The sequence below is a fragment of the Coregonus clupeaformis genome, chromosome 5, assembly GCF_020615455.1.
Source record: "Coregonus clupeaformis isolate EN_2021a chromosome 5, ASM2061545v1, whole genome shotgun sequence".
Taxonomy (NCBI): Eukaryota; Metazoa; Chordata; class Actinopteri; order Salmoniformes; family Salmonidae; genus Coregonus; species Coregonus clupeaformis.
Genome location: NC_059196.1, coordinates 17,623,574 through 17,646,200, shown reverse-complemented (window position 1 = coordinate 17,646,200; position 22,627 = coordinate 17,623,574). Strand labels below are relative to the sequence as shown.

Here is a 22,627-nt window from a genome sequence, read left to right as displayed (position 1 = left end):
GGTGTATATTCATAATGCTCATGTCAAGCTTTCATTGTTTTTCATGCAACAGCTTTTCAGTATTTCATTTGTCTGCATTACATAGTAATCACCAGGGTTGTATTCATTGGGACACCCAACGGAAAGTGTTGTAACTTTTTGCAACAAAAATTCAGGTAGTCCCTCCCTGATTGTCAGTTATCTTCCGTTTGGTGTCTAATGAACACAACCCAGGTCCTTACAAGTCTGGATTTCCTGTTCATCCTGCTTATCAGTTACTTAAAATGCAAAACCTAGAGACAGATTGTACTAATGCTAAGACTACACCTTTATCATTGTGGACACAAACTTTATTCAGTAACTGTTGCATCACACAGTGCCAAGTTATTATCCTACAGTGCAAAATATATTTTCCTCACCAGCTAAGGACGTAGTTAGTAATTAAAATACAATCATTGATATCTCTCAGGGACAGATCAATTCCCATCCGGCATACAGTATCAGACAGCCATAGAAACACATACAGACCACGCACATGATTAGAACATTAAAGGCCACCGACAGACTGGACATGGAGTGTGTTCCCACACACACACTTATGCTCAATCATATATACACAGACTATACAAGTTTAAATGCATTGATGGAGTTGCAGGTCAATAATGATGCAATATAAAATAAATTAAATTCAAAACGGTTAACATGATTTTTATCAGCAATATGAAAACACAACGACCACAGTAATATTGGATGGCAGTAAGGAGAAATGTCAGCATGTCCTGGTGAACCAGACTCATTGATTGGCACGCCAAGTGTCCATACATATTCCAACTCGGGGGAGGGCGCACCGTCCTTCCCCAGCTCTTTGATTGGCTGAGATGCCCAGCTCGCCTGCAGTCAGGGAGACAGGCCATTGGGTGTCTCAGTTGCCACTGTGTTACTATTGGCCAGCGAGAGACGTTAAGGCAGAGCCAGAGAGTTGCTTTCTCAGAAGACAAAGATCTTGTCTCTTTGGACGTCGTCCAAGTCATCATCCATGGTGAGGAGAACCTGGCAGAGAAAGCAGAGGAGTCAGTCACTATCTAATATGTTACAATCTGGGTATGTATGGGTCAGAAATGGGAGGTCTTCATCAAAGCTCAGCCACTCATGATTTTCTATTGCTGAATGACGTGTGCAAGAACCATGTCCATGGTGTGAAATCTGTGTATTCCCCTCCAATTTATAATACTATGAAATTAGTGTCACATGGCCCTCCCCAGAGGCACACACACACTCACTAGGAAGGAACCAAACATGGCGATGGAGGACAGGAAGTGCCAGATGTCGTGGTCGTCGAAGAAGGAGAGCACGATGCAATCACGGTTGTGTTCCCGGGACTCGGCAGGGGTTTTCTACGGCGGGGGAGAGGGGACAAAGCAGTAAATTGGGATTATGTGACCATGACGTGATGTGTAAACATGTAGTGTGTGATGTTTGTTTTCAAGTGTGGTACTACAGATACCATGAGTCCCATGGGGCAGGGGTTCCCAAACCTCTCCTCGGGGACCCCCAGACCTTTCACCATTTTGTTGTAGACCTGAACTAGCATACCTGATTCAACTTACCTACACAGACAAGTGCTTGATTATAAGTTGACAAGTTGAATCAGGTGTGCTAGCTCTGGAACAGTATGAATACATGGAATGGCTGGGGGTCCCCGAGGAGAGGTTTGAAAACCACTGCCATGGGGTGTGTAAGGCTGACTTGTGGTAGAAGCCAGTGATCTGTAAGGTCTGTGTGTGTGTGTTTGTGTGTGTGTGTAGTAGGTGTGTGCGGTGCTGACCTGCCAGGTGCTGAGGCCCTGGAAGAAGAAGAAGAGAGCGAAGCCCCACACTACGGCCGTGAAGAGGATACACACAATGGCCATGCACTGGATCCTCTCACCACTGCGGAGCTACACACACATTCACAGAAACACAACATCATCTGTTATTGTACACCCAGAACATGTTCTATGTTGTTTCATGTGTCAGATGTGCACTTTCTACATACAATACTGTTAGAATACGTCAACAATCAAACAAAGCACATTTAGTAGAATGTTTGAATTAGCTAGAGATATATTTTATTTGTTGCATGGGTGATATCGCCCTTCCGCATCTGCAGTGAAAGGTGGCAGAGCTAGAGCGGTGTTAGTCAGACCATTACGACATCCCGAAAATCGGTCTTCTTACAAAAACGTCTGTAGCGTCCAAACATATTATGACCACTCTATTGAAAGATGAGACTCTCACGATGGCGTTCCCCGTTTTGCTCCCGGTTTTGCCCCCGGTACCAGTGAAAAATGTTTTATGGAAGTATATACAGTATGGGGATAGTTTATTGCCTAAGATATGGGGATAAATATTTATGTTATTTTTTTATATAGTTCAGAACAAACTTCCTTTAGATTTTTTGGGGGACTATCTGTTGTTCCATGTAGTGAATCTGTTATTCAATGCATTTCTATTGGCTAATAGCAGTAAGGCCAAATTCAACGTTTCATCCCCCCAAAAAATAATATATATTTTTTGTTACCTTAAGGGGTCTTAAAATTCTAAATCAAATAGCTAAATGATTCTTGGTATGACAATCTTAAAACAATTCCATATGTTAGCTTAGACCCCCTCCCAGAGCTTAGACAGGGCTTAGACTCTAGAGGGTTAATGAATTAATAAATATATTGTGGCATGTCTTTTTTGAGTGAGATTGGTCCATAGAAAATGAATAAACAAGCACACACACACACACACACACACACACACACCTTCATGATGATATAGAAGGCAAAGTAGAGTAGCAGGTTGCAGATGGCGATGGCCAGCAGGTAAGAGGCAAAGTCATTGGGTGTCTTTAGAAGCCCATAGGCAGCTCTGGACAGACAGAACACAACAATACAATGTATGTCAGTGATGAGTTGTCTACTCTACTCTCCACCCATGGTTGTGGGTGAGTAATGACTATTATAAAGAGTAAATATACCTTGTCTCATCAAGCTGAGTGAGTCACAATAAAACACATTGACAGAAAGGGACTTAAATTAATCACTTAAAAAGTAGGTGTGAAAGACCTTTGATAAAAAAAAACACTGCATGATGATGTCAAACAATGTACAGATCTGCCATCTTAATTTCACCCTGTTTCTCACAGCAGGAAAATTATCCTGCAGCAACAGGAAATGTGAATTATTACGTGTATTATATTAGTGGACATTTTTTGTAGGGGTTGATAAATATTTCATTAGGGCAAATCAAGTCTGACATTTTAAAGTGGAAATTACAAACTTTAGAAGCCTTTTTACACCCGAATACACTACAATTAGCATTTCATGCTTCGCAGGAAAATTCTCTGCGACAACAGAGTGATCAAATTAAGATATCAGATCTGTAATGTACCCTGCAAACCTGACCGAAAACAAAATAATCAAAAAATGTGTCACATATAAAGAACACTGCAGTAAAGGCATTCCAGTCTGAATAAGATAGTGAGTGAATGAAGGAAATACTCACAGAGACCAGTTCACTATGTTTCCCATCACCAGCAGAACCATTCGGTCCTAACACACACACACACACACAAAGACACACACAGAGACAGAGAGAGAGAGTGGGAGAGAAACGTTTACTTGTGGATTTGTGAATCTTAGTCTCCATACAGTATGTGTATGTACAGTATACCAATGACTGTATATATGAATGGACAAAGCCATCGATCACATGACACCATTCATTCCTATGTGAAGACTCAATAGCGTATTGAAGTAAAATGAAGTCTGTTAAGATGGCGTCTCATGGAGACATAACATGCGCAGTTTGATATACTCCAGGAAGTGACGTTGCAGCCTAGCTCAGTGCTGCAGGTAGCCATTAGCAACTAAATTATCCTTATAACTTATTCTGTGTGCGATTTAAAAAATCAAATTGGTTCAAGGACATACTGTGTAATACTGGGTGTATTAGAAGCAATTATTAGCACCATGATTGTCTTCCAACATTTTTTTTTTACACAAAGATTGACCACGAAGATTGCAATTTTTCCATTCACTATAATGGGGGATCCTGTTTATGCAAACAATGCAAACAATGCCTGCAGTGCCGCAGTCAGCCTTGAACCTCCGTAGTTTCAAAGAGAGGGGGCAGTAGTTCTCCACTGATGTATACTCACAATATACATGGGGCTACTGCACTGGCGGATACAGTCGGTGTAGATCACATACACAATCCTGCGCAGGATGCCAGAATCTGAAACACAAACAAATAGAATAGACTGACACCTGTCCATAGCCCCTGTAACGTTACAAGGTAAAAGCTAACCCTGACCCCAGGACTGTTCCTAGCCCTTACTCCTAGGTTTCTTCCTAGGTTCCTGCCTTCTAGGTCGTTTTTCCTAGCCACTGTGCTTCTACTTCTGCATTGCCTTCTCTTGGGGTTTTGGGCTGGGTATCCGTAAAGCACTTTGTGACAACTGCCAATGTAAAAAGGGCTTTTAAAAATAACAAATAAATGTGATTGATTGATTGACTCCTTACCCAGTCTCCAGCGGCCCATGTAGTAGAGCTGGGTGCTGAGCAGCATGGTGGCCAGGATGTGGATGACAGAGAAGACGATCCAGAACACCATGTTGCCCTTCCCAAACACCTGGACACAACACACACACACCGCCATCATCAGGATACATCAGGAATTTGACACTTGCTGAATGATGATTGTATAGGTTGTGTATGTCAGAGTCTACTGTTGGGTGTTTGTTGTGTTTCGGTCTGTCTCGGTGTGTATATGTGCGTGCCCCTAGTCCCTCACCACTCCTAGTACAGAGAAGAAGATGACAGCAGCCAGACAGGCGTAGGCAGTGTAAGCGCTGGCATTGATATCTGGGTGTCTCTTCTGGTATAGCTTTAGCACACAGAGCCCAGCTATCATATACATGAAGGAGGTGTCTGGGAGACAGAGTAGGAAAGGGTGACATTAATGATATTTCTTACAGTACAGTTATTGTGAAGTAGCCAGAGTCCCAGATCTGTTTGTGCCGTCTTGCAGTCACAGCAATTAAGTTGGCAAGACAACATGAACCGATCTGGGACTGATTGGGGGCTGATTGAGAAACCCATCTATTGAGGATCTGTGTTACAGTATCTTCAGGATCTCCCAATTATCCAACCATGACATTAGTCTCTCAGTCTTACCGAACTGGAAGTTGGTGTAGTTGGGGCAGACGTGGTAGCAGGCACTCAGCAGTCCCTCCATCATCAGAGCTGTGCCCATGGCGTAGAACAGCCCAAAGTGCTTAGGGATGCCACACTCCTGGAGACCGGCAGGGAGGGAGAGACAGAGGCTCAAAATTATATAATTGTCACTAGCTAGGTTTACATCCAATTGGCGACAGATTGTCATGCAAATATTCTAAAAATCTAAAAGGCTATGTGATGATGTAGTGAAAAGAGAACAATATGCACATCCAATGTTCATGCCTCTAGAGGTTATTTAAGTAGGTGTGTTTCACAGTGGTGTATGACCTGACAAAGATCCAACTCTGATCGAAACGTTGTCTTTATTGTGCGTCTGATTAACTCACCCTGGGAGCATACCAGATTTGTGGACATGTATTTTTTCTTTGATGATGTAGTACACATAAAAATAACTTTTGCGGTTACATTCCCATGTACAGTGGGGGAAAAAAGTATTTAGTCAGCCACCAATTGTGCAGGTTCTCCCACTTAAAAAGATGAGAGAGGCCTGTAATTTTCATCATAGGTACACGTCAACTATGACAGACAAATTGAGAATTTTTTTCTCCAGAAAATCACATTGTAGGATTTTTTATGAATTTATTTGCAAATTATGGTGGAAAATAAGTATTTGGTCACCTACAAACAAGCAAGATTTCTGGCTCTCACAGACCTGTAAATTCTTCTTTAAGAGGCTCCTCTGTCCTCCACTCGTTACCTGTATTAATGGCACCTGTTTGAACTTGTTATCAGTATAAAAGACACCTGTCCACAACCTCAAACAGTCACACTCCAAACTCCACTATGGCCAAGACCAAAGAGCTGTCAAAGGACACCAGAAACAAAATTGTAGACCTGCACCAGGCTGGGAAGACTGAATCTGCAATAGGTAAGCAGCTTGGTTTGAAGAAATCAACTGTGGGAGCAATTATTAGGAAATGGAAGACATACAAGACCACTGATAATCTCCCTCGATCTGGGGCTCCACGCAAGATCTCACCCTGTGGGGTCAAAATGATCACAAGAACGGTGAGCAAAAATCCCAGAACCACACGGGGGGACCTAGTGAATGACCTGCAGAGAGCTGGGACCAAAGTAACAAAGCCTACCATCAGTAACACACTACGCCGCCAGGGACTCAAATCCTGCAGTGCCAGACGTGTCCCCCTGCTTAAGCCAGTACATGTCCAGGCCCGTCTGAAGTTTGCTAGAGTGCATTTGGATGATCCAGAAGAGGATTGGGAAAATGTCATATGGTCAGATGAAACCAAAATAGAACTTTTTGGTAAAAACTCAACTCGTCGTGTTTGGAGGACAAAGAATGCTGAGTTGCATCCAAAGAACACCATACCTACTGTGAAGCATGGCGGTGGAAACATCATGCTTTGGGGCTGTTTTTCTGCAAAGGGACCAGGACGACTGATCCGTGTAAAGGAAAGAATGAATGGGGCCATGTATCGTGAGATTTTGAGTGAAAACCTCCTTCCATCAGCAAGGGCATTGAAGATGAAACGTGGCTGGGTCTTTCAGCATGACAATGATCCCAAACACACCGCCCGGGCAACGAAGGAGTGGCTTCGTAAGAAGCATTTCAAAGTCCTGGAGTGGCCTAGCCAGTCTCCAGATCTCAACCCCATAGAAAATCTTTGGAGGGAGTTGAAAGTCTGTGTTGCCCAGCGACAGCCCCAAAACATCACTGCTCTAGAGAAGATCTGCATGGAGGAATGGGCCAAAATACCAGCAACAGTGTGTGAAAACCTTGTGAAGACTTACAGAAAACGTTTGACCTGTGTCATTGCCAACAAAGGGTATATAACAAAGTATTGATAAACTTTTGTTATTGACCAAATACTTATTTTCCACCATAATTTGCAAATAAATTCATTAAAAATCCTACAATGTGATTTTCTGGAGAAAAAAATTCTCATTTTGTCTGTCATAGTTGACGTGTACCTATGATGAAAATTACAGGCCTCTCTCATCTTTTTAAGTGGGAGAACTTGCACAATTGGTGGCTGACTAAATACTTTTTTTCCCCCACTGTACGGAATAAAGTTAAATGGGTTTCCATTGCATTTAACTCTACTGACGGTTTTGTCACAAAAAATGTTGCGTTATTTGCGAATGTGCCCACTATGGTCTTGGCACAAGCGCTCTAGCCAACAGCTTGCAGATACAGTGCGGGCATAGCCTACATTAGATTTTATGGACAAAGGAGCGACCATTTTTATTTGTCAAACGGCAGCCAAGCATCAATCATCATGTCACCAGAATCAGATATTTATTGGAAAGGAGCCTCAAGCTCATCACCGTGCCCTTTCACCACCCTGTGAAGTTCATAACTTACTTCATCTGTAGCCTACTAAACCGCATGCTTTCCCTAATCATAGTGGGAGGACCACACAACATATCATTGCATGACTCCCAACTTTATTTCAATATGATGGTTATTTTATCAATATTTGCGCATAAAGGAGTTTCCACCACCATTTCTCGCATAATTAATTTTACCTACACAAAACTCACCTTGTCTAGCGTATTTCGTTTTTTCGATATTTGGAAAGTTCACCGACAAATTTGCTGTTTCCATCAGGCATTTCATGAAATGTTTTATACGACATGTACATTACTCGCATAAAAAGTTTGGATGGAAACCTGGTTACTGGTATTGAACGTTCCATAGTGTGTAGGAAATACCAATTGGACAAAACCCTCATGTCAACATCATGAGTGGTGATATGAATTCCATACATGGAAATGCCAATGTGTATGCATTTCATGTTCTATTGTGCATCACACTGCTATAATACACTATCTGTGCCAGGGGTCAGTTTAGAGGTTGTGCTACCACCGCTGGACCACATATTGCCCCTGGAGGCAGCAGTTCAATCCCCAGTTCCGCCACTCACGCTCTGTACTGTACCCCTGTCATCTTGCTACCTATCACATACTCTAATCTACACCTGTCAATCAAAATAAAAAAACTACAAAATACCCCCCAAAATATCTCTAAACAAAAGCACCATCGCATTTTGATCTCTCACCAGCGCGTTGAGGTCGTTGCGGTCCAGCGCTCTGCTGTGGATGATGTCTCTCTGCAGCACGATGAGCAGGAAGAGGAGGCCCAGCATCACGTAACCAAGGTTACTCAGTATGTTGTTGAAGGCACTGCACACCAGAGGGTAGAGAATGGATGTCATGAATGATACAAGTCATACATTACATGCACACCCATATGCGTTTTTCCTTATGATACACACACACACACACCTCAGATTCCCCAGGGGGTGTGCACACAGGAAGTTGTAGTAGCAGATGTCCTGATTTCCTGTCACGTTGACAACCTGGAGGAGAGAGGAACATGTCGTCAACAACAACAATGCACTACCCACCCACCATGTGTGGATTCTACAGTCATATCTACTCACTCGAAGGCAATTCCTTTACACACTACAAATGCACTCGTTATAACTCTGTAATAATGTGGTAAATCTGCAGTTGTGGAGTGTGAGTGAGGGTAGCACACAATACCGTTTGATAAGTGATGACCAGCTGGATGACAGGGAGGGCGTAGAACACACCTATGGTGGCAATATTCCTGAGGAGAGGAACACTGACATTAACTGCCATGACACTGATAGTTGTATAATTACTGTACAATCCGACTGATACAAAACAAACCTACACCCTATCCAAAGAAGCAACTGATGACTAGCTAATTGTTATCATGCATTTGACTAGAGTACTGATAGAGTGGAGGATGCCATAGGGTTATAGCCCCAGCATTGATGTACAGATTTTTAGCTAACTCTCAGTCCCACTCACCAGAAGTAGATTTGGTACTTTTTACTCAGAACCCTCTTGTCCTTGCGAGCGAGGTCCGACACACATAGGTACTTCTGCAAAAGGACAAGCGACCACAAGAGTTTCATTGGGAGGGAAAAACAACAGAAGATGAGTATAATATTGAGTGATGCACAGGGGAGGAGAGGTAGAGGGGGGGTGGAGGAGGGGCGGGTCAGACCTTGGTGCGGACGATGTTCTTGTCCGAGTCGATGTCGGCCAACGTGTCATAGTCATCCTCCTCTATTGAGCTCAGAGACTCCTGACGACTACGACCCGTAACACTCTCCAACGAACGCTCTGAGAGACGGAGAGAGGGGGAGACAGACAGAGACAGAGACGGGGGAGACAGAGAGGGAGAGAGAGAGATGGGGAGACAGAGACGGGGGAGACAGAGACGGGGGAGACAGAGACGGGGGAGAGAAAGCGAGAGAGACGAAAAAGTAACTAAGTTTACAGTATGTCAGTGACTGAGGGTTATATTTCTCGATTTTATAGTTTTTGTTGGTTTTACGGCTTGGAGTTTTTTGTAAAGATTTGGGACATATTCAATAGATTGGTGATTCTGGCCAATGACATTCCTGATAATCACAAAATGTATCATTGAAATCATTCTTGACATTCCATCATTATCTCTGCATACAGTCAAACATGATTGTTGACCATATGTGATCGTTTTGGTCTCCATCTGTGGTCATCAGATCATTAAATTACATCAAAAGGCGTATAGATCTTGAACACATTCCTAAGTGATTGACATGGTGCTGATTTATACAGTGAAGGGATGCGATTGGATGGCTGATTAAGGCAGTGAGTGTCACCAATGCGGATGGCTACGTGGTGGATGGCAGTTAGGAATGGTCTGCGTTTCAAAGTCTCCTGTCCTGATAAACAAACACAGATAAACCAATAAGAAACAAGAGCACTCTGCAGCCCTCCAATCAAGGGCCAGTTTGGTGGTGAAATGCTGTGCAACATAACTTGAAGACAGATTTTGTGCCATGTTGACCCCATTGTGTGTATTTGCACATATGTGTGTACAGTATAAGAGTGTATGTGTAAATATGTGTGTATTTGGTAATCCTTCTCCATACCCATGTATCCGTAGTTGCCATCTGATGCTATGCTGTCTGTGATGGCCTCTGAGCTCAACGTGCTGGCGTTGTCCGCTGTAGAAACAATACCAGAGGGAAACAACATTAAAGAGTGTTTGAACTGGTGTAAGTATTCACTTTGGCTATGCCCCAATTATCTCTCCTTCCTCCCAAAGTATTCACTTTCCTTCACTGATTTCAAGGAAATGACTGGTAAAAGAAATATGGTGAAAAGTGCAACTAGTCCATGACTCCCCCAATCAAATGCTTTTAGATTTGTGGGAAGTAGGGAAGGAGACTCATGTGCAGAAACAAAGGAATGAGACACACAACAGAACTATAACAGTGAAAGCCCCGTCATCCTCAGTTAGCTACATTGATTGTCAATATTTCACTCAAAACATTTCAAACATCGTCACACTTATAAAGAAAATGAGCACACACACTCACCAAAGGAGCCGTATTCATAAGGGGAGACTGGAGTCACACCTGGCTTTCCTGTGGTAACAGGTAGAGATAATGTCACAAACACACACACACACACACACACCAAACATATGCCACCATAGCAGTCAGTAGTCTACACCCTACCACAGCATCTAGATGACTGGTTAGTTAGAGGACACACCATGCCCTGTGGGTTCAGAGGCAAGGTTGAAAAGTGAGGCAAGGGTTAATGCAAGGGTGCTAATCAGTACCCTAGGGTGTGAGTCCAATGTGAGATAAAGAGTGACTATTGAAAAATAAGTCCATTTCAGTCAGACTCCAATTGGAACCAAACCACCGTAACCATCATATCATCCAATGCATGGCCATGGTCACAGTTTGACCATATAGTCATCCCACACCATGACAAGTGTTTGTGACTGCACTGGACAATGCTGTTAAGTCAGGCAACTCAGGAAGTCAACTGAAATTCCAATTCAATAATTGAAAAAGGGGGTTCTATTTTCAATGACTTCTCAATAAACTGAGAAGGAGAATATATTTATTTCAAATGTTTTTCCATATTTTAAATTGAAATCACTTCCTGAATTCGAAATTGACCCCAACAGTGGTGAAGGTCATTCATTAGACATGCATTATGATGATGATGATTCCTCATCCACCCAGATGAAAAGCTGTCATCCCTTCACTGGATGACATCATACTGGTGATAATGACTGTGAGATGGGTGTAATAATTTATATAGCGTGCACAAAGGGTAATAAGTAGTGTGAAACAGTGAGAGAAGTTCTGTCACAGGCAATATCTCATTACTCCAACTCCATTCTTACCCAGTAGAGAGGCTGAGTCAAAGAGTAGCATGGGGAGAAAGCGATAGACAAATTCAATACACAGTAATCCTTCATCTTATGGGGCAACTGTTAATGGTATGCATCCATCTTAAGCTCATTTTCAATCTTAAATACGGAGTTACAGAGATAGTTCTCTCCCCTCTTCATTGTACACCTCTCTGATACAATGGAGTGTGCCATTGTAGTGGGTTGCTGGGATACCTGTCTCCGCGGGCGACATGTCCGCTGGGTTCAGAAGCCCCTCCCTCCTCCTGTGCATCCTGACCAGAGAAAAGACCCAGAGAGAGACACTTGAGTTCCAAAGCCTCTATATGACAGTGTATGAAATAATGTACTTACTGTATACGACAGTGAAGCGATCGACAGACCTCTTGTTCTCCACACAGGCCACCAGGAAGGTGAGCAGGTAGAAGGACAGGAAGATGCCCAGGCAGAATAGCATGCCCATCACGTACACATCCGCTGAGACGGAGAGAGGGGAGATAGAGTGAGATAGAGGGAGAGGGGGGGGGATACAGGGATAGAGAGAGGGGAAGAGGGAGAAAGGAAGGAGAGAGGAAGAGAGAGACGAAGGAGAGAGGGGAAAGAGGGAGGGAGAAAGGAAGAGAGAGAGAGAGAGGTGTTCGAGAGAAATAGAGACAAATAGAAAGAGAGAGAGTCAGACATTAACATTTCTCTCTGCTACATTGGGAATTATGTACTGTTTGATGCAGCTGAAGTCCTTTGGCCTGCCAGGCTGAGTTACTCACAGTTGATAGCGGGCGAGACGACCACGTCCAGAGTTTTACTGCGGTTGCCGGCATCGATGAGTTCATCTGGACGGAGGGGGTAGAAGCGCAGGGGACCCCCACATGCCTCGTCCTCAGTCTTCACCACCACCACCACATAGAAACTGTTACTAGGGAAGTCCTTCCTCTGAGAGCCACAAGAGGAGAAAAGGGGAGAGGGGGAACAAGAGAGAGAGAGAGAGAGTAGATTAAATGGTTGTCCATTGTGGCAAGTGAGTGGTAAAAAAAAATAATAATAATCAATTACCTGATCTCTCCAGTGTGTGTGTGTGTGTTTACCTGATCTCTCCAGTGTGGTGTGTGTGTGTGTGTGTGTGTGTGTGTGTGTGTGTGTGTGTGTGTGTGTATTTTACCTGGACAGTGATGGCAGCTGTCTTGGTCATGGTTTGATACATTCCAATGAAGGCCACGTTGTTATCCAAGTCATACACTGGGCACTGATGATAAGGTAAAACACAGAATTTAGCAATCAGAGAGGAACGAGTGTCTGTCGGTGTGTGTGTCTGCCTGAGAGAAGAACAGGAGCAGCCATGGCTAATGTGGTTGCCACGGCAACAGGCGCGCCTCTGCACTCCCCATCAAGTGAGTGCAATGCAGATTTCTATATTGGCCTACATTTCAAAGACCCCCCCATGTGAGCTGATTACACACCAGACAGAGCTTTACATTGCGTTTTAGTAATGCCTCTCTTTCACAGCTTTAAGCTGCTTTAGGGTAAAACAAGTGCATTTCACAAGTTAATTCACAGCTGTCTAGTGGTTGATGGGTTGCTCAGAATGAACTCAACACTGCCCTTGTGTGGTGAATCGGAGGCTAGCCATTGGAGACAATAGGCTGATGGACCACAGCTCGGTGATGTCATGTGAGGTCAGAGGATGCAGGTAGAAGTAAGGTCATGGCAGTATTCATTAGGGTACACCATAGCAAAACGTTTTGCAACAGAAAACTAAAACAAGTGTTTATTTTAGCGTTTCTCAACAGTCCCGCCCCGTTTCAGTTTGCTTACTTCCAATTGGTGTCTTACAGAGTTGTGGACTCAAGTCACATGATGACTTGAGACTCGATAGAAAATAAAATAACTTGAGACTTGACTTGGAGCCTCAAGTCTCGGGACTCGACTTTGACTTGAGATTGATGACTTGAATTTATCTGGCCAGGTTTTGTAATGTTTTATCTGTCACTAATTTTTTGTGGCACAGAGTCTACGTTGATTATTCCACACGCAGCCAGAGACAGTACCCGCAGCATCGCCCTTGCAAAAAAAACCTGCAACAGATTGGCTAGTGAAACGCACACTCGGCACTCTGATTGGACTAGCAAACTGTCAATCAACACAGGTCGGGTGAGCTAGCGAACAGATTGCTGATTTGCTGTACAAGCTATAGGATCGGGTGCAGCACAAACGTCAAACTGTAGGAAGAGGATTGCCATAATAAATAAATGAGGCTCCAAAAATTGTTTGGTGATCAAGAATATGAACCGTTTACTTTGCAAGCTCATCAGCAATGGGGCAACAATGACTAACATAGGCCTACAGGTCTTTTGGTATGTAACACTTGCTTGAAATTCATAATTTGCTTATGAAGCTCGCATTTGGAATTTGTTGTTAAAATGAATTATTACTGCTGTGAGGACGCACCATAGGCGCAGCTCTTCACTTGCGCTCTACAAACTCGCGCCAGAGTGCTTTTTTTCTCTTGTTGAAATGTTTGCTGTTGCTTTCACACGTTTAAAATGCATAAGCCCAGTGGTAAATCTATATTCCATCTAATACTACAATAATTGCTAGCGTTTCATAATTCTATCCCCGTACATTTCGGTTCATGTTTGATAGGACTACGATACCTTTTCATTTAGCCAACCAGTTCTTACTCTCTGAGTGGCGTGATGTTTATTGTGCACATGAACATTCAAAATACTCATGAGGTAGAAGTTCTGTTTATTTAATTCAATGTATGGTTTCCTTTGTTCATATTTCCCTGGTTATGTCGGAGTTCCGTGTCTGTATCCTATTGCCGTGTTCAAAACAAATGTGAACTCGGAAATCTCCGACTTCTGATTTCAGTGCGTTCAAGACAACTGGGAACTTGGAAAAAACGAGCTCAGAGTGGGAAAAATCGTTTTGAACGGTCATCCAACTTGGAATTCCATCTCGGGAACTCGGGCCTCTTTCTAGAGCTCCGACTTTCCGACCTGAAGATCACGGATGTCATGATTTGACCTCATATTTTTCAGAGTTCCCAGTTGTCTTGAAAGCACCATTAGTCTCTGTCATTCTGATTGTGTGTAATAGGAGCGTGCGCCTCAGTGCCCATAGAAATAGGCTACGTGGCCTCCGCTCCATGCTTAAGAGAACGTTGAATAAGATAAAATGATTGTCCCATGTATGCATGGTGTTGAAATATCATTAAGTCTGATTAAGAGAAATGTAACAATGGATGTGGAAACTGCCTTTTACATTGTAGAGCCAGTTTATAGGTTGTAATTGCCAAATTGGGTAATTGTATGGTCCTGGGGGCCAAGTGCTTCTATTATTTATGCAGGCCTACCTGTTTGAGATCCTGTTAAGACAGATTCGATTTGGTTTCTCAAGGGGAGGCTGTACAGTCTTGCCCCCTACCTGTGTCCATTCAGATAGGACAGGTTAAGCCTGATTCAGAGGCTATTTCTTTTGGGCTATTGCCAATGTATATTTGGTAAATCTACTTATACATTTTGTATGATATGGCACTTTCACCATTGGATCACCAAGACCTGTAAATAATTCTACACTCTGAGCACGTCAACCTGCCTTGCCTTATGCCGAGTTCATGCCCTTACGACTGCTACAAGGTCCCCATTTTACAATTACATAGGCTCATCAAATGAGTTGTAGACAAAATAATGAAAAGGGCTGTCCTGTAGCCTCGATAAATAGACAAAGATTTCTAGATGAACAAGTCGTTGCATGCATAGATTTAGTTTTTTCATAGATTTTGTTTTTTACTTGACTTGAAAACATATGACTCGACTTGCTCTTAGAATGCACGACTTGGACTTGACTCGAGTCTTGACCCGTTCTACTTGGGACTCGACTTGAGACTCGGACCTTGTGACTTGCTTGTGACTCGAATAATAGTGACTTGGTCCCATCTCCGGTGCCTAATGAACAGGTATGGTCAAGTTAGTTTACCTGGATGTCCTGGATAGACATGACAGAGCATGGGAAGGTCATCTCAGAGTTGACCTTCACGATGACCGTGTCCACTCCGTCAGGGAACACATATTTGAAGTACTGAGAGAGAAAAATTGAGAGTTATAATAAAAAAGGTCACATTTCAGCAGAGTGAAATAAAAATATAATTTTTTAAATAATTTTCTTTTTCAAGCATACTTCCTAACAATACTATTCTATTATGTTGATAGAGCTACCGTTTTGAAAGACAAATCTTGCATAGAATACAAAACGCACAACATGTGTGTACACAAAATGTATGATGTAACAATACACAGTACCAGTCAAAAGTTTGGACACACCTACTCATTCAAGGGTTTTTCTTTATTTTTACTATTTTCTACATTGTAGAATAATAGTGAAGACATCAAAACTATGAAATAACACATATGGAATCATGTAGTAACCAAAAAAGTGTTACACAAAGAGATTCTTCAAAGTAGCCACCCTTTGCCTTGATGACAGCTTTGCACACTCTTGGCATTCTCTCAACCAGCTTCACCTGGAATATGCTGAGCACTTGTTGGCTGCTTTTCCTTCACTCTGCGGTCCAACTCATCCCAAACCATCTTCATTGGGTTGAGGTCGGGTGATTGTTGAGGCCAGGTCATCTGATGCAGCACTCCATCACTCTCCTTCTTGGTAAAATAGCCCTTACACAGCCTGGAGGTGTGTTGTGTCATTGTCCTGTTGAAAAACAAATGATAGTCCCACTAAGCCCAAACCAGATGGGATGGTGTATTGCTGCAGAATGCTGTGGTAGGCATTCTGGTTAAGTGTGCCTTGAATTCACCAGCAAAGCACCCCCACACCATCCCTCCTCCATGCTTCACGATGGGAACTACACATGCGGAGATCATCCGTTCACCCACACTGCGTCTCACAAAGACACAGCGGTTGGAACCAAGAATCTCCAATTTGGACTGTAGACCAAAGGGTAAAATCCCACCGGTCTAATGTCCATTGCTCGTGTTTCTTGGCCCAAGCAAGTCTCTTCTTCTTATTGGTGTCCTTTAGTAGTGGTTTCTTTGCAGCAATTCAACCATGAAGGCCTGATTCTCCTCTGAACAGTTGATGTTGAGATGTGTCTGTTACTTCAACTCTGTGAAGCATTTATTTGGGCTGCAATTTCTGTGGCTGGTAACTCGAATGAACTTATCCTCTGCAGCAGAGGTAACTCTGGGTCTTCCTTTCCTGTGGCAGTCCTCATGAGAGCCAGTTTCATCATAGCGCTTGATGGTTTTTGCGACTGCACTTGAAGAAACGTTCAAAGTTCTTGAAATGTTCTGTATTGATGGACCTTCATGTCTTAAAGTAATGATGGACTGTAATTTCTCTTTGCTTATTTGAGCTGTTCTTGCAATAATATGGACTTGGTCTTTTACCAAATAGGGCTATATTCTGTATACCCCCCTACCTTGTCACAACACAACTGATTGGCTCAAACGCATTAATAAGGAAATAAATTCCACAAATTAACTTTTAACAAGGCACACCTGTTAATTGAAATGCATTCCAGGTGACTACCTCATGAAGCTGGTTGAGAGAATGCCAAGAGTGTGCAAAGCTGTCATCAAGGCAAAGGGTGGCTACTTTGAAGAATCTAAAATATATTTTGATTTGTTTAACACTTTTTTGGTTACTACATGATTCCATATGTGTTATTTCATAATATAGTTTTGATGTCTTCACTACTATTGTACGATGTAGAAAATAGTAAACATAAAGAAAACCCCTTGAATGAGTAGGTGTGTCCAAACTTTTGGCTGGTAGTGTACATTTTCTCCTGTCTCTTTCTCTCCATCTCTGTTATGCAACACCTCAACAGATCACGCAAACACATTCATTATTTAATCCCCTTCTTGGCCCTGGCTTTTAGACTTAGGCACTCTAAAGAGGTAGTACCCAATCGTCTTCTCCACCCACACACACCTCTCATGGTCACGTGCAGTATAAGGGTTTTACGGGAAATATGCTGTGTGCTTATGTACACACGTGTGTATGGGTGTGAGTGACTATGTTTCTTACCTGGGGTTGGGACGGTGAGGCAGTGAAGCTGAACTTTTTGTCTGTACTGTAATTAAGAAGACAAGATGACAGGAAACACTCAACAACAACATTAGCCAGTCAGGTCACACATACAGTACACCATCCCTACTCTATGAGTGATGCTGCTACACAGGGTGTGTCTTGGCTTGCTGTAGAAATAGGCAGTCACGATTGTGTGTAGGCAAGAAGGCAGTATTCAATGCAAATTAGACCAGCTCTGCACAGTAGCATAATAGTGATATAAACTATGATGACTCAGAGTATTGAATATGTACTGCTGTGGGAGACTGTGTAAGGGATGCAGCTCCACAACCAGATATCAGGTATCATGTATTCGCTCAGCTAGCTAGCATGAGGGTAATGATCCCTGATGAAGATGACTCACTGCAGGGTGAAGCTGTCCACGCGGCTGATCCTCAGCTGGTACTGGGTGCCCAAGCTGGAAAGAGTGGATACGTCCACAAAGAAGTACTGGGTCTCGGTGAGGGTGCGGGTGGGGGGCTGGCACAGCGTTCGGCCAACATGGGCATAGGGGTACTTCCTCTGGTACCTGTGGCAGGGAGGGGGGAGGGCAAAGAGATATCACTTCTCCACTCATTTCTGTATTCATTTTTATTCATCCAGGAAGTCCCATTGAGGTCAGAAGACCTCTTTTATAAGGGAGACCTGGCCAAGAAGGTAGCTCAATATGCAAATCATGATGACAAACTTGAGCTCATAGAACATAAAAGGCCTGTATTAGACTAGGTCATGTCCAAAATTGCACTCTAATTGCTATGTAGTGCCATAATTGCACTACTTTTGAGCAGGGTCCATAGGGAAAATAGGGTGCCATTTCATATTACGTAGCCTAAGCCATTTTAAGGTTGAACTAAACAACCATGACCATTGCAGACAGCTCATAACAGTGCCTATGATGCAAGAATTATGATAAGAACAGGATGAAAAGAAAAACCACTGCTGAGAAAGGAATTGAATTGGCCTGTTGTGTCAACTACAGTCCCACAAAAAACTGTGTGCTAATGACAGAAAAACCCACAGTCTGCAACTTCCCAAACCACAACAACCTAGCTAGTACTGTAATTTATTTATTTATGATTATGGCTTGTGTCTATAGGAAATTAGGCCTATGCTTTATGTTTATGTGGAAGTGAAAGCTCAAGGTTCAACAATGACTCACTCTCAACTAGATGGCGTTACCACCTGACACAGGTGTTCTGGTATTGCGCAAGTCCATGGATTATGTTAAGCCATGAAAGACAGGCTACTGTAGCGTTTCCCAAACTCGGTCCTCGGGACCCCAAGGGGTGCACGTTTTGGTTTTTGCCCTAACACTACACAGCTGATTCAAATGATCAAAAACCAAAATGTGCACCCCTTGGGGTCATGAGGACCGAGTTTGGGAAACCCTTGCCTACTGTATAATAAAACAAATTATACACTGATCCAACAGGTAGGTTCTGCATGCAGGCTAAACACTTATATTATATAATAATTAGGGAGTGCTTATATAGTCCTGTTTCACTGTATATTCAAGTGGGTAACCTGTACAGGTGTGAATTGGTAATGTGTTTTTTGCATATCCCACCCTCGGAGAGTGGCGTCACGGCCAGGGATCAGCCATTATTGACGGCAACCCTGGAGCAATTAGGGTTAATTGCCTTGCTCAAGGGCAGAATTACAGATTTTACCTTGTCGGCTCGGGGATTCGAACAGCAACCTTTCGGTTACTGGCCCAACACTCCTAACCGCCAGATAGAGGATTTGCGGTTTTATTTTTCTTTGCATGTCTTATTGCCCTGCCATCACTCTCTTCAGTTAACACATTCAGTACTTCTACTGCACATCTCTCTGTACTGTTTATAATACAGTGATCTCCAAAAGTATTGGGACAGTGACACATTTGTTTTGTTTTGGCTCAGTACTCCAGTACTTTGGAAATGATACAATGACTATGTGGTTAAAGCGCAGACTGTCAGCTTTAATATTTTCATCCATATTGGGTGAACCGTTTAGAAATTACAGCACTTTTTGTACATAGTCCCCCCATTTTAGGGGACCAAAAGTATTGGGACAAATTCACTAATGTATTAAAGTAGTCAAAACTGTAGTATTTGTTCTCATATTCATAGCACACAATGATTACATCAAGCTTGTGACTCTACAAACTTGTTGGATGCATTTGCTGTTTGTGTTGCAGATTATTTTGTGCCCAATAGAAATGAATGGTAAATAATGTAGTGTCATTTTGAAGTCACTTTTAAGAATATAATATGTTTCTAAACACTTCTACATTAATGTGAATGCTACCATGATTACGAATAATCCTGAATGAATACTGAATAAGTGAATTTGTCCCAATACTTTTGGTCCCCTAAAATGGGGGGGCTATGTACAAAAAGTGCTGTCAAACTGTTCACCTGATATGGATGAAAATACCCTCAAATTAAAGCTGACAGTCTGCACTTCATGTATCATTTCAAATCCAAAGTGCTGGAGTACAGAGCCAAAACAAACAAAAAATGTGTCACTGTCCCAATACTTTTGGAGCTCATTGTATCTTCAACCCGTGACTAAGTCAATAAATCTAGCCTACATAATGAAGAGAAGCATAGCAAAAACACACCCAAGGAGAAACAAAACCTCTACAACATCTAGAACTAGGCTACACAACTGTATGGCCTGTTGGTTTCTGTTGTTTACTTTGACTGAACAATTTAATACCAAAGCATAACCACGTATCACGCTTCCCCTCCACTCTAGATTAATATGCCCAGGTGCATATTAATATATATTGACATAATAAAATGGTGTGGTGACATAATACAGGGACAGGACCAGGATGTGCCAGGGCTGCGTTCAGTAGGGCACAACATTGTGGAACGTTGCAGATAGAAATGTCCTGTATAGAGCTGACTGGAGTCCTTATTCTACATGTCAGAGATGCATGTTTGTTCTACATAACATATTGCTTCTGTCTGAACGTTCCACAACATTGTGCACTACTGAACGCGCTCCAGGTGTGCCAGCAGGGTAGGCTACTCACAGTCCACGCAGTATGAGGGGGACCTGGAAGGACAGCACGGCCTGCTTCTGTCTGACCACAAACAGGATGGGACTGCTCTCTGCCCCCTCCGACAGTACGTCCACAGTCACACGGACCCCCTCCGTCTACCAGGGCAGGGAGAGAGAGGGGGAGAGGGTTAGAGAAACTCACTGTATCTAAGTAAAACGACATACAGTACATACACCTGCACACTCAAATTTTGTATTGATAACTTTTTGCAATCCTAATTTACTATAAAACCAAATTAAGCTGCTCATAACAAGACAGTAGTTCAGTGTTCTTCAATCCTAGTACTGGGGACCGAATGCGCAGGTTTAATTCCAGCCCAGTACTAACATGATTAGTTGAAACAGGTGTGTTAGCAATAGGCAGCAACAAACGCCATACCGTCTGTGCACAAGCAGGATCGAAGAACAAAGTGGGATTTGTGACCTGAACTATTTACTCACCTTGTTTCGGGAGACGGTGTGATTGAAGGCGTAGATGGTTTGGTTGTCACTCGTAACCGTATCGTTGTAGGTAACATCAAATTCTGCATCTTTTTGGACCACCGTTTTAGTTTCTGCCCGTGCGCACCGCAAGTGGGTCACACATAACCACAACAGGGCCACATAACCAAGTCGGAACCAGACTAAAACTGGGCCAAATTTACAACAGCTCCTCAAAACCATTTCCTTGCGATTTGTCAACAATAGCTGTGCTAGCTGAGCAAGTGTATGTCGATCAAAACGACCAAAATGCACTTATTGACACGTTGGATGACAATAATAGCAATGAATGGCAAACCGACCCAGCTAACTAACTAGACTAGAGAACTCAGTTGTAATTTATCATTCACAACAACAGAACAGTTGATAGCGAACGACTAGCTAATGTAATAATCTAGCCAGCTAGCTAATGATCAATGTATTACATTCACACCGCTCCTCCTGTTTCACCATCACCAGCTGGCAAACTAGCCAGCTAGCCACTCCTCGGTACTGCGACGTAAACTAACGATAACAACACAGCTGTTAACGTTACTCTGGCTAGCTAGATCCTGAACGATTTAATATCCGCAGTTTTTACAGCTAATGTCATCCGCATTTTATCATTTAGGTTGACATATGCCTGTATAGTGTCGATCATATCAGGTACCGTAAAGTGAACGTTGTTTGCATCTGTTGAATCGACTAGCAACGACGTTTGAGGGATTAAATCGGTGTCACTCACACCCTCCCCACGCACGCAGTAAACAAACCAAGCACGGCGTAATGACGTCATTCTTTACAGCCCAAACATAGAAATAGAATACATATAACCAAATGTATTCCAGTAAATTCTGACATAAGGAATAGATACAACATTCCTTTGAACTATTATTGTTCTGAGGGAGCAAGGAGAAACACATGTTTCCTACTGGAGAGTCAACTGGACTAAGCGAGGGTATCTCAAGAAGGTGAGGTCTGACTCTGGTTACACATCTAGACAGCATGAGCATTCCAGATGGAATACATCAAAGACTATTGCGAACTCTAGGTGTAACAGGGAAATTGTAAAGAGATGAAAATTCTTCATAATTGAGGAACAACACTTCTGCATTCAAATGTTGACTTTGCAATTATATCTGTAGGGGAAAGGTTTGGTTCTTACGCTTACCACACAAATACCTGCTTGCTAACAAGGTCAAAGAGGCCAGAATTACACATAAGTATTTTCCTGCGAATCATTACCTGAAGAAACAAAACAAAAAGTCATGAACATTAACTGCACTTTTTGTGTTGAGAATCTAGAAACATTTTTACATTTATTTTGGCATTGTCTACATGTAAAGAGATTATGGCAAGATATTTGTAGATTTATAATTGATAATATTCTTGATGACTTTTGTTTGTTATAGGAGAATGTGCTGCTCAGTTTCCTTAACTATAATAAGGATAAAGAAAAACAATTTTACCTCTTACATTTAAGTGTGCTAATGGAAAAATGTAATATTCATGAATGTAAATTCACTAATAAAAACCACTCTTCCTTGTTTTCTATAAGGAGTTTGAGCAGTACATTAAGACCA

The 22,627-nt window shown here is 42.6% G+C and overlaps 1 protein-coding gene across 4 annotated transcripts; it reads right to left on the bottom strand.

The window, feature by feature from the left end:
- Window positions 1-307: 307 nt before the first annotated feature.
- LOC121563622 (SID1 transmembrane family member 2-like) lies at window positions 308-21,790 on the bottom strand. 4 transcript variants are annotated; one of them, XM_045212998.1, is made up of 27 exons: window positions 21,027-21,790; window positions 20,557-20,681; window positions 17,896-18,060; window positions 17,490-17,535; window positions 15,420-15,521; window positions 12,601-12,684; window positions 12,209-12,374; window positions 11,828-11,921; window positions 11,661-11,719; window positions 11,439-11,450; window positions 10,612-10,659; window positions 10,162-10,236; window positions 9,889-9,951; window positions 9,249-9,367; window positions 9,050-9,123; window positions 8,756-8,822; window positions 8,495-8,568; window positions 8,269-8,392; window positions 5,183-5,300; window positions 4,800-4,936; window positions 4,529-4,637; window positions 4,165-4,241; window positions 3,510-3,556; window positions 2,768-2,873; window positions 1,805-1,915; window positions 1,260-1,373; window positions 308-1,029 (listed from the first exon to the last, which is right to left on the bottom strand). In XM_045212998.1, exons 1-27 carry the CDS (start codon window positions 21,246-21,248, stop codon window positions 967-969), a joined length of 2,601 nt encoding a protein of 866 aa, XP_045068933.1. In that variant the 5' UTR covers window positions 21,249-21,790; the 3' UTR covers window positions 308-966. The 4 variants fall into 4 exon arrangements, with proteins under 4 accessions (XP_045068933.1, XP_041731361.2, XP_045068931.1 ...); XM_041875427.2 differs by lacking the exon at window positions 9,889-9,951; XM_045212996.1 differs by lacking the exons at window positions 9,889-9,951; window positions 11,439-11,450.
- Between the last annotated feature and the right edge of the window lie 837 nt (window positions 21,791-22,627).

What these genes read in the sequence shown, in the direction of transcription:
- LOC121563622 (XM_045212998.1), bottom strand. Translation starts at nt 21,248, where the DNA reads ATGGTTTTGAGGAGCTGTTGTAAATTTGGCCCAGTTTTAGTCTGGTTC. An exon ending in CCTCACCGTCCCAACCCCAG is followed by an intron (nt 15,522 to 17,489) that starts GTAAGAAACATA and finishes TTTCTCTCTCAG; the next exon opens with TACTTCAAATATGTGTTCCC. An exon ending in GCAACGACCTCAACGCGCTG is followed by an intron (nt 5,301 to 8,268) that starts GTGAGAGATCAA and finishes GCCGGTCTCCAG; the next exon opens with GAGTGTGGCATCCCTAAGCA.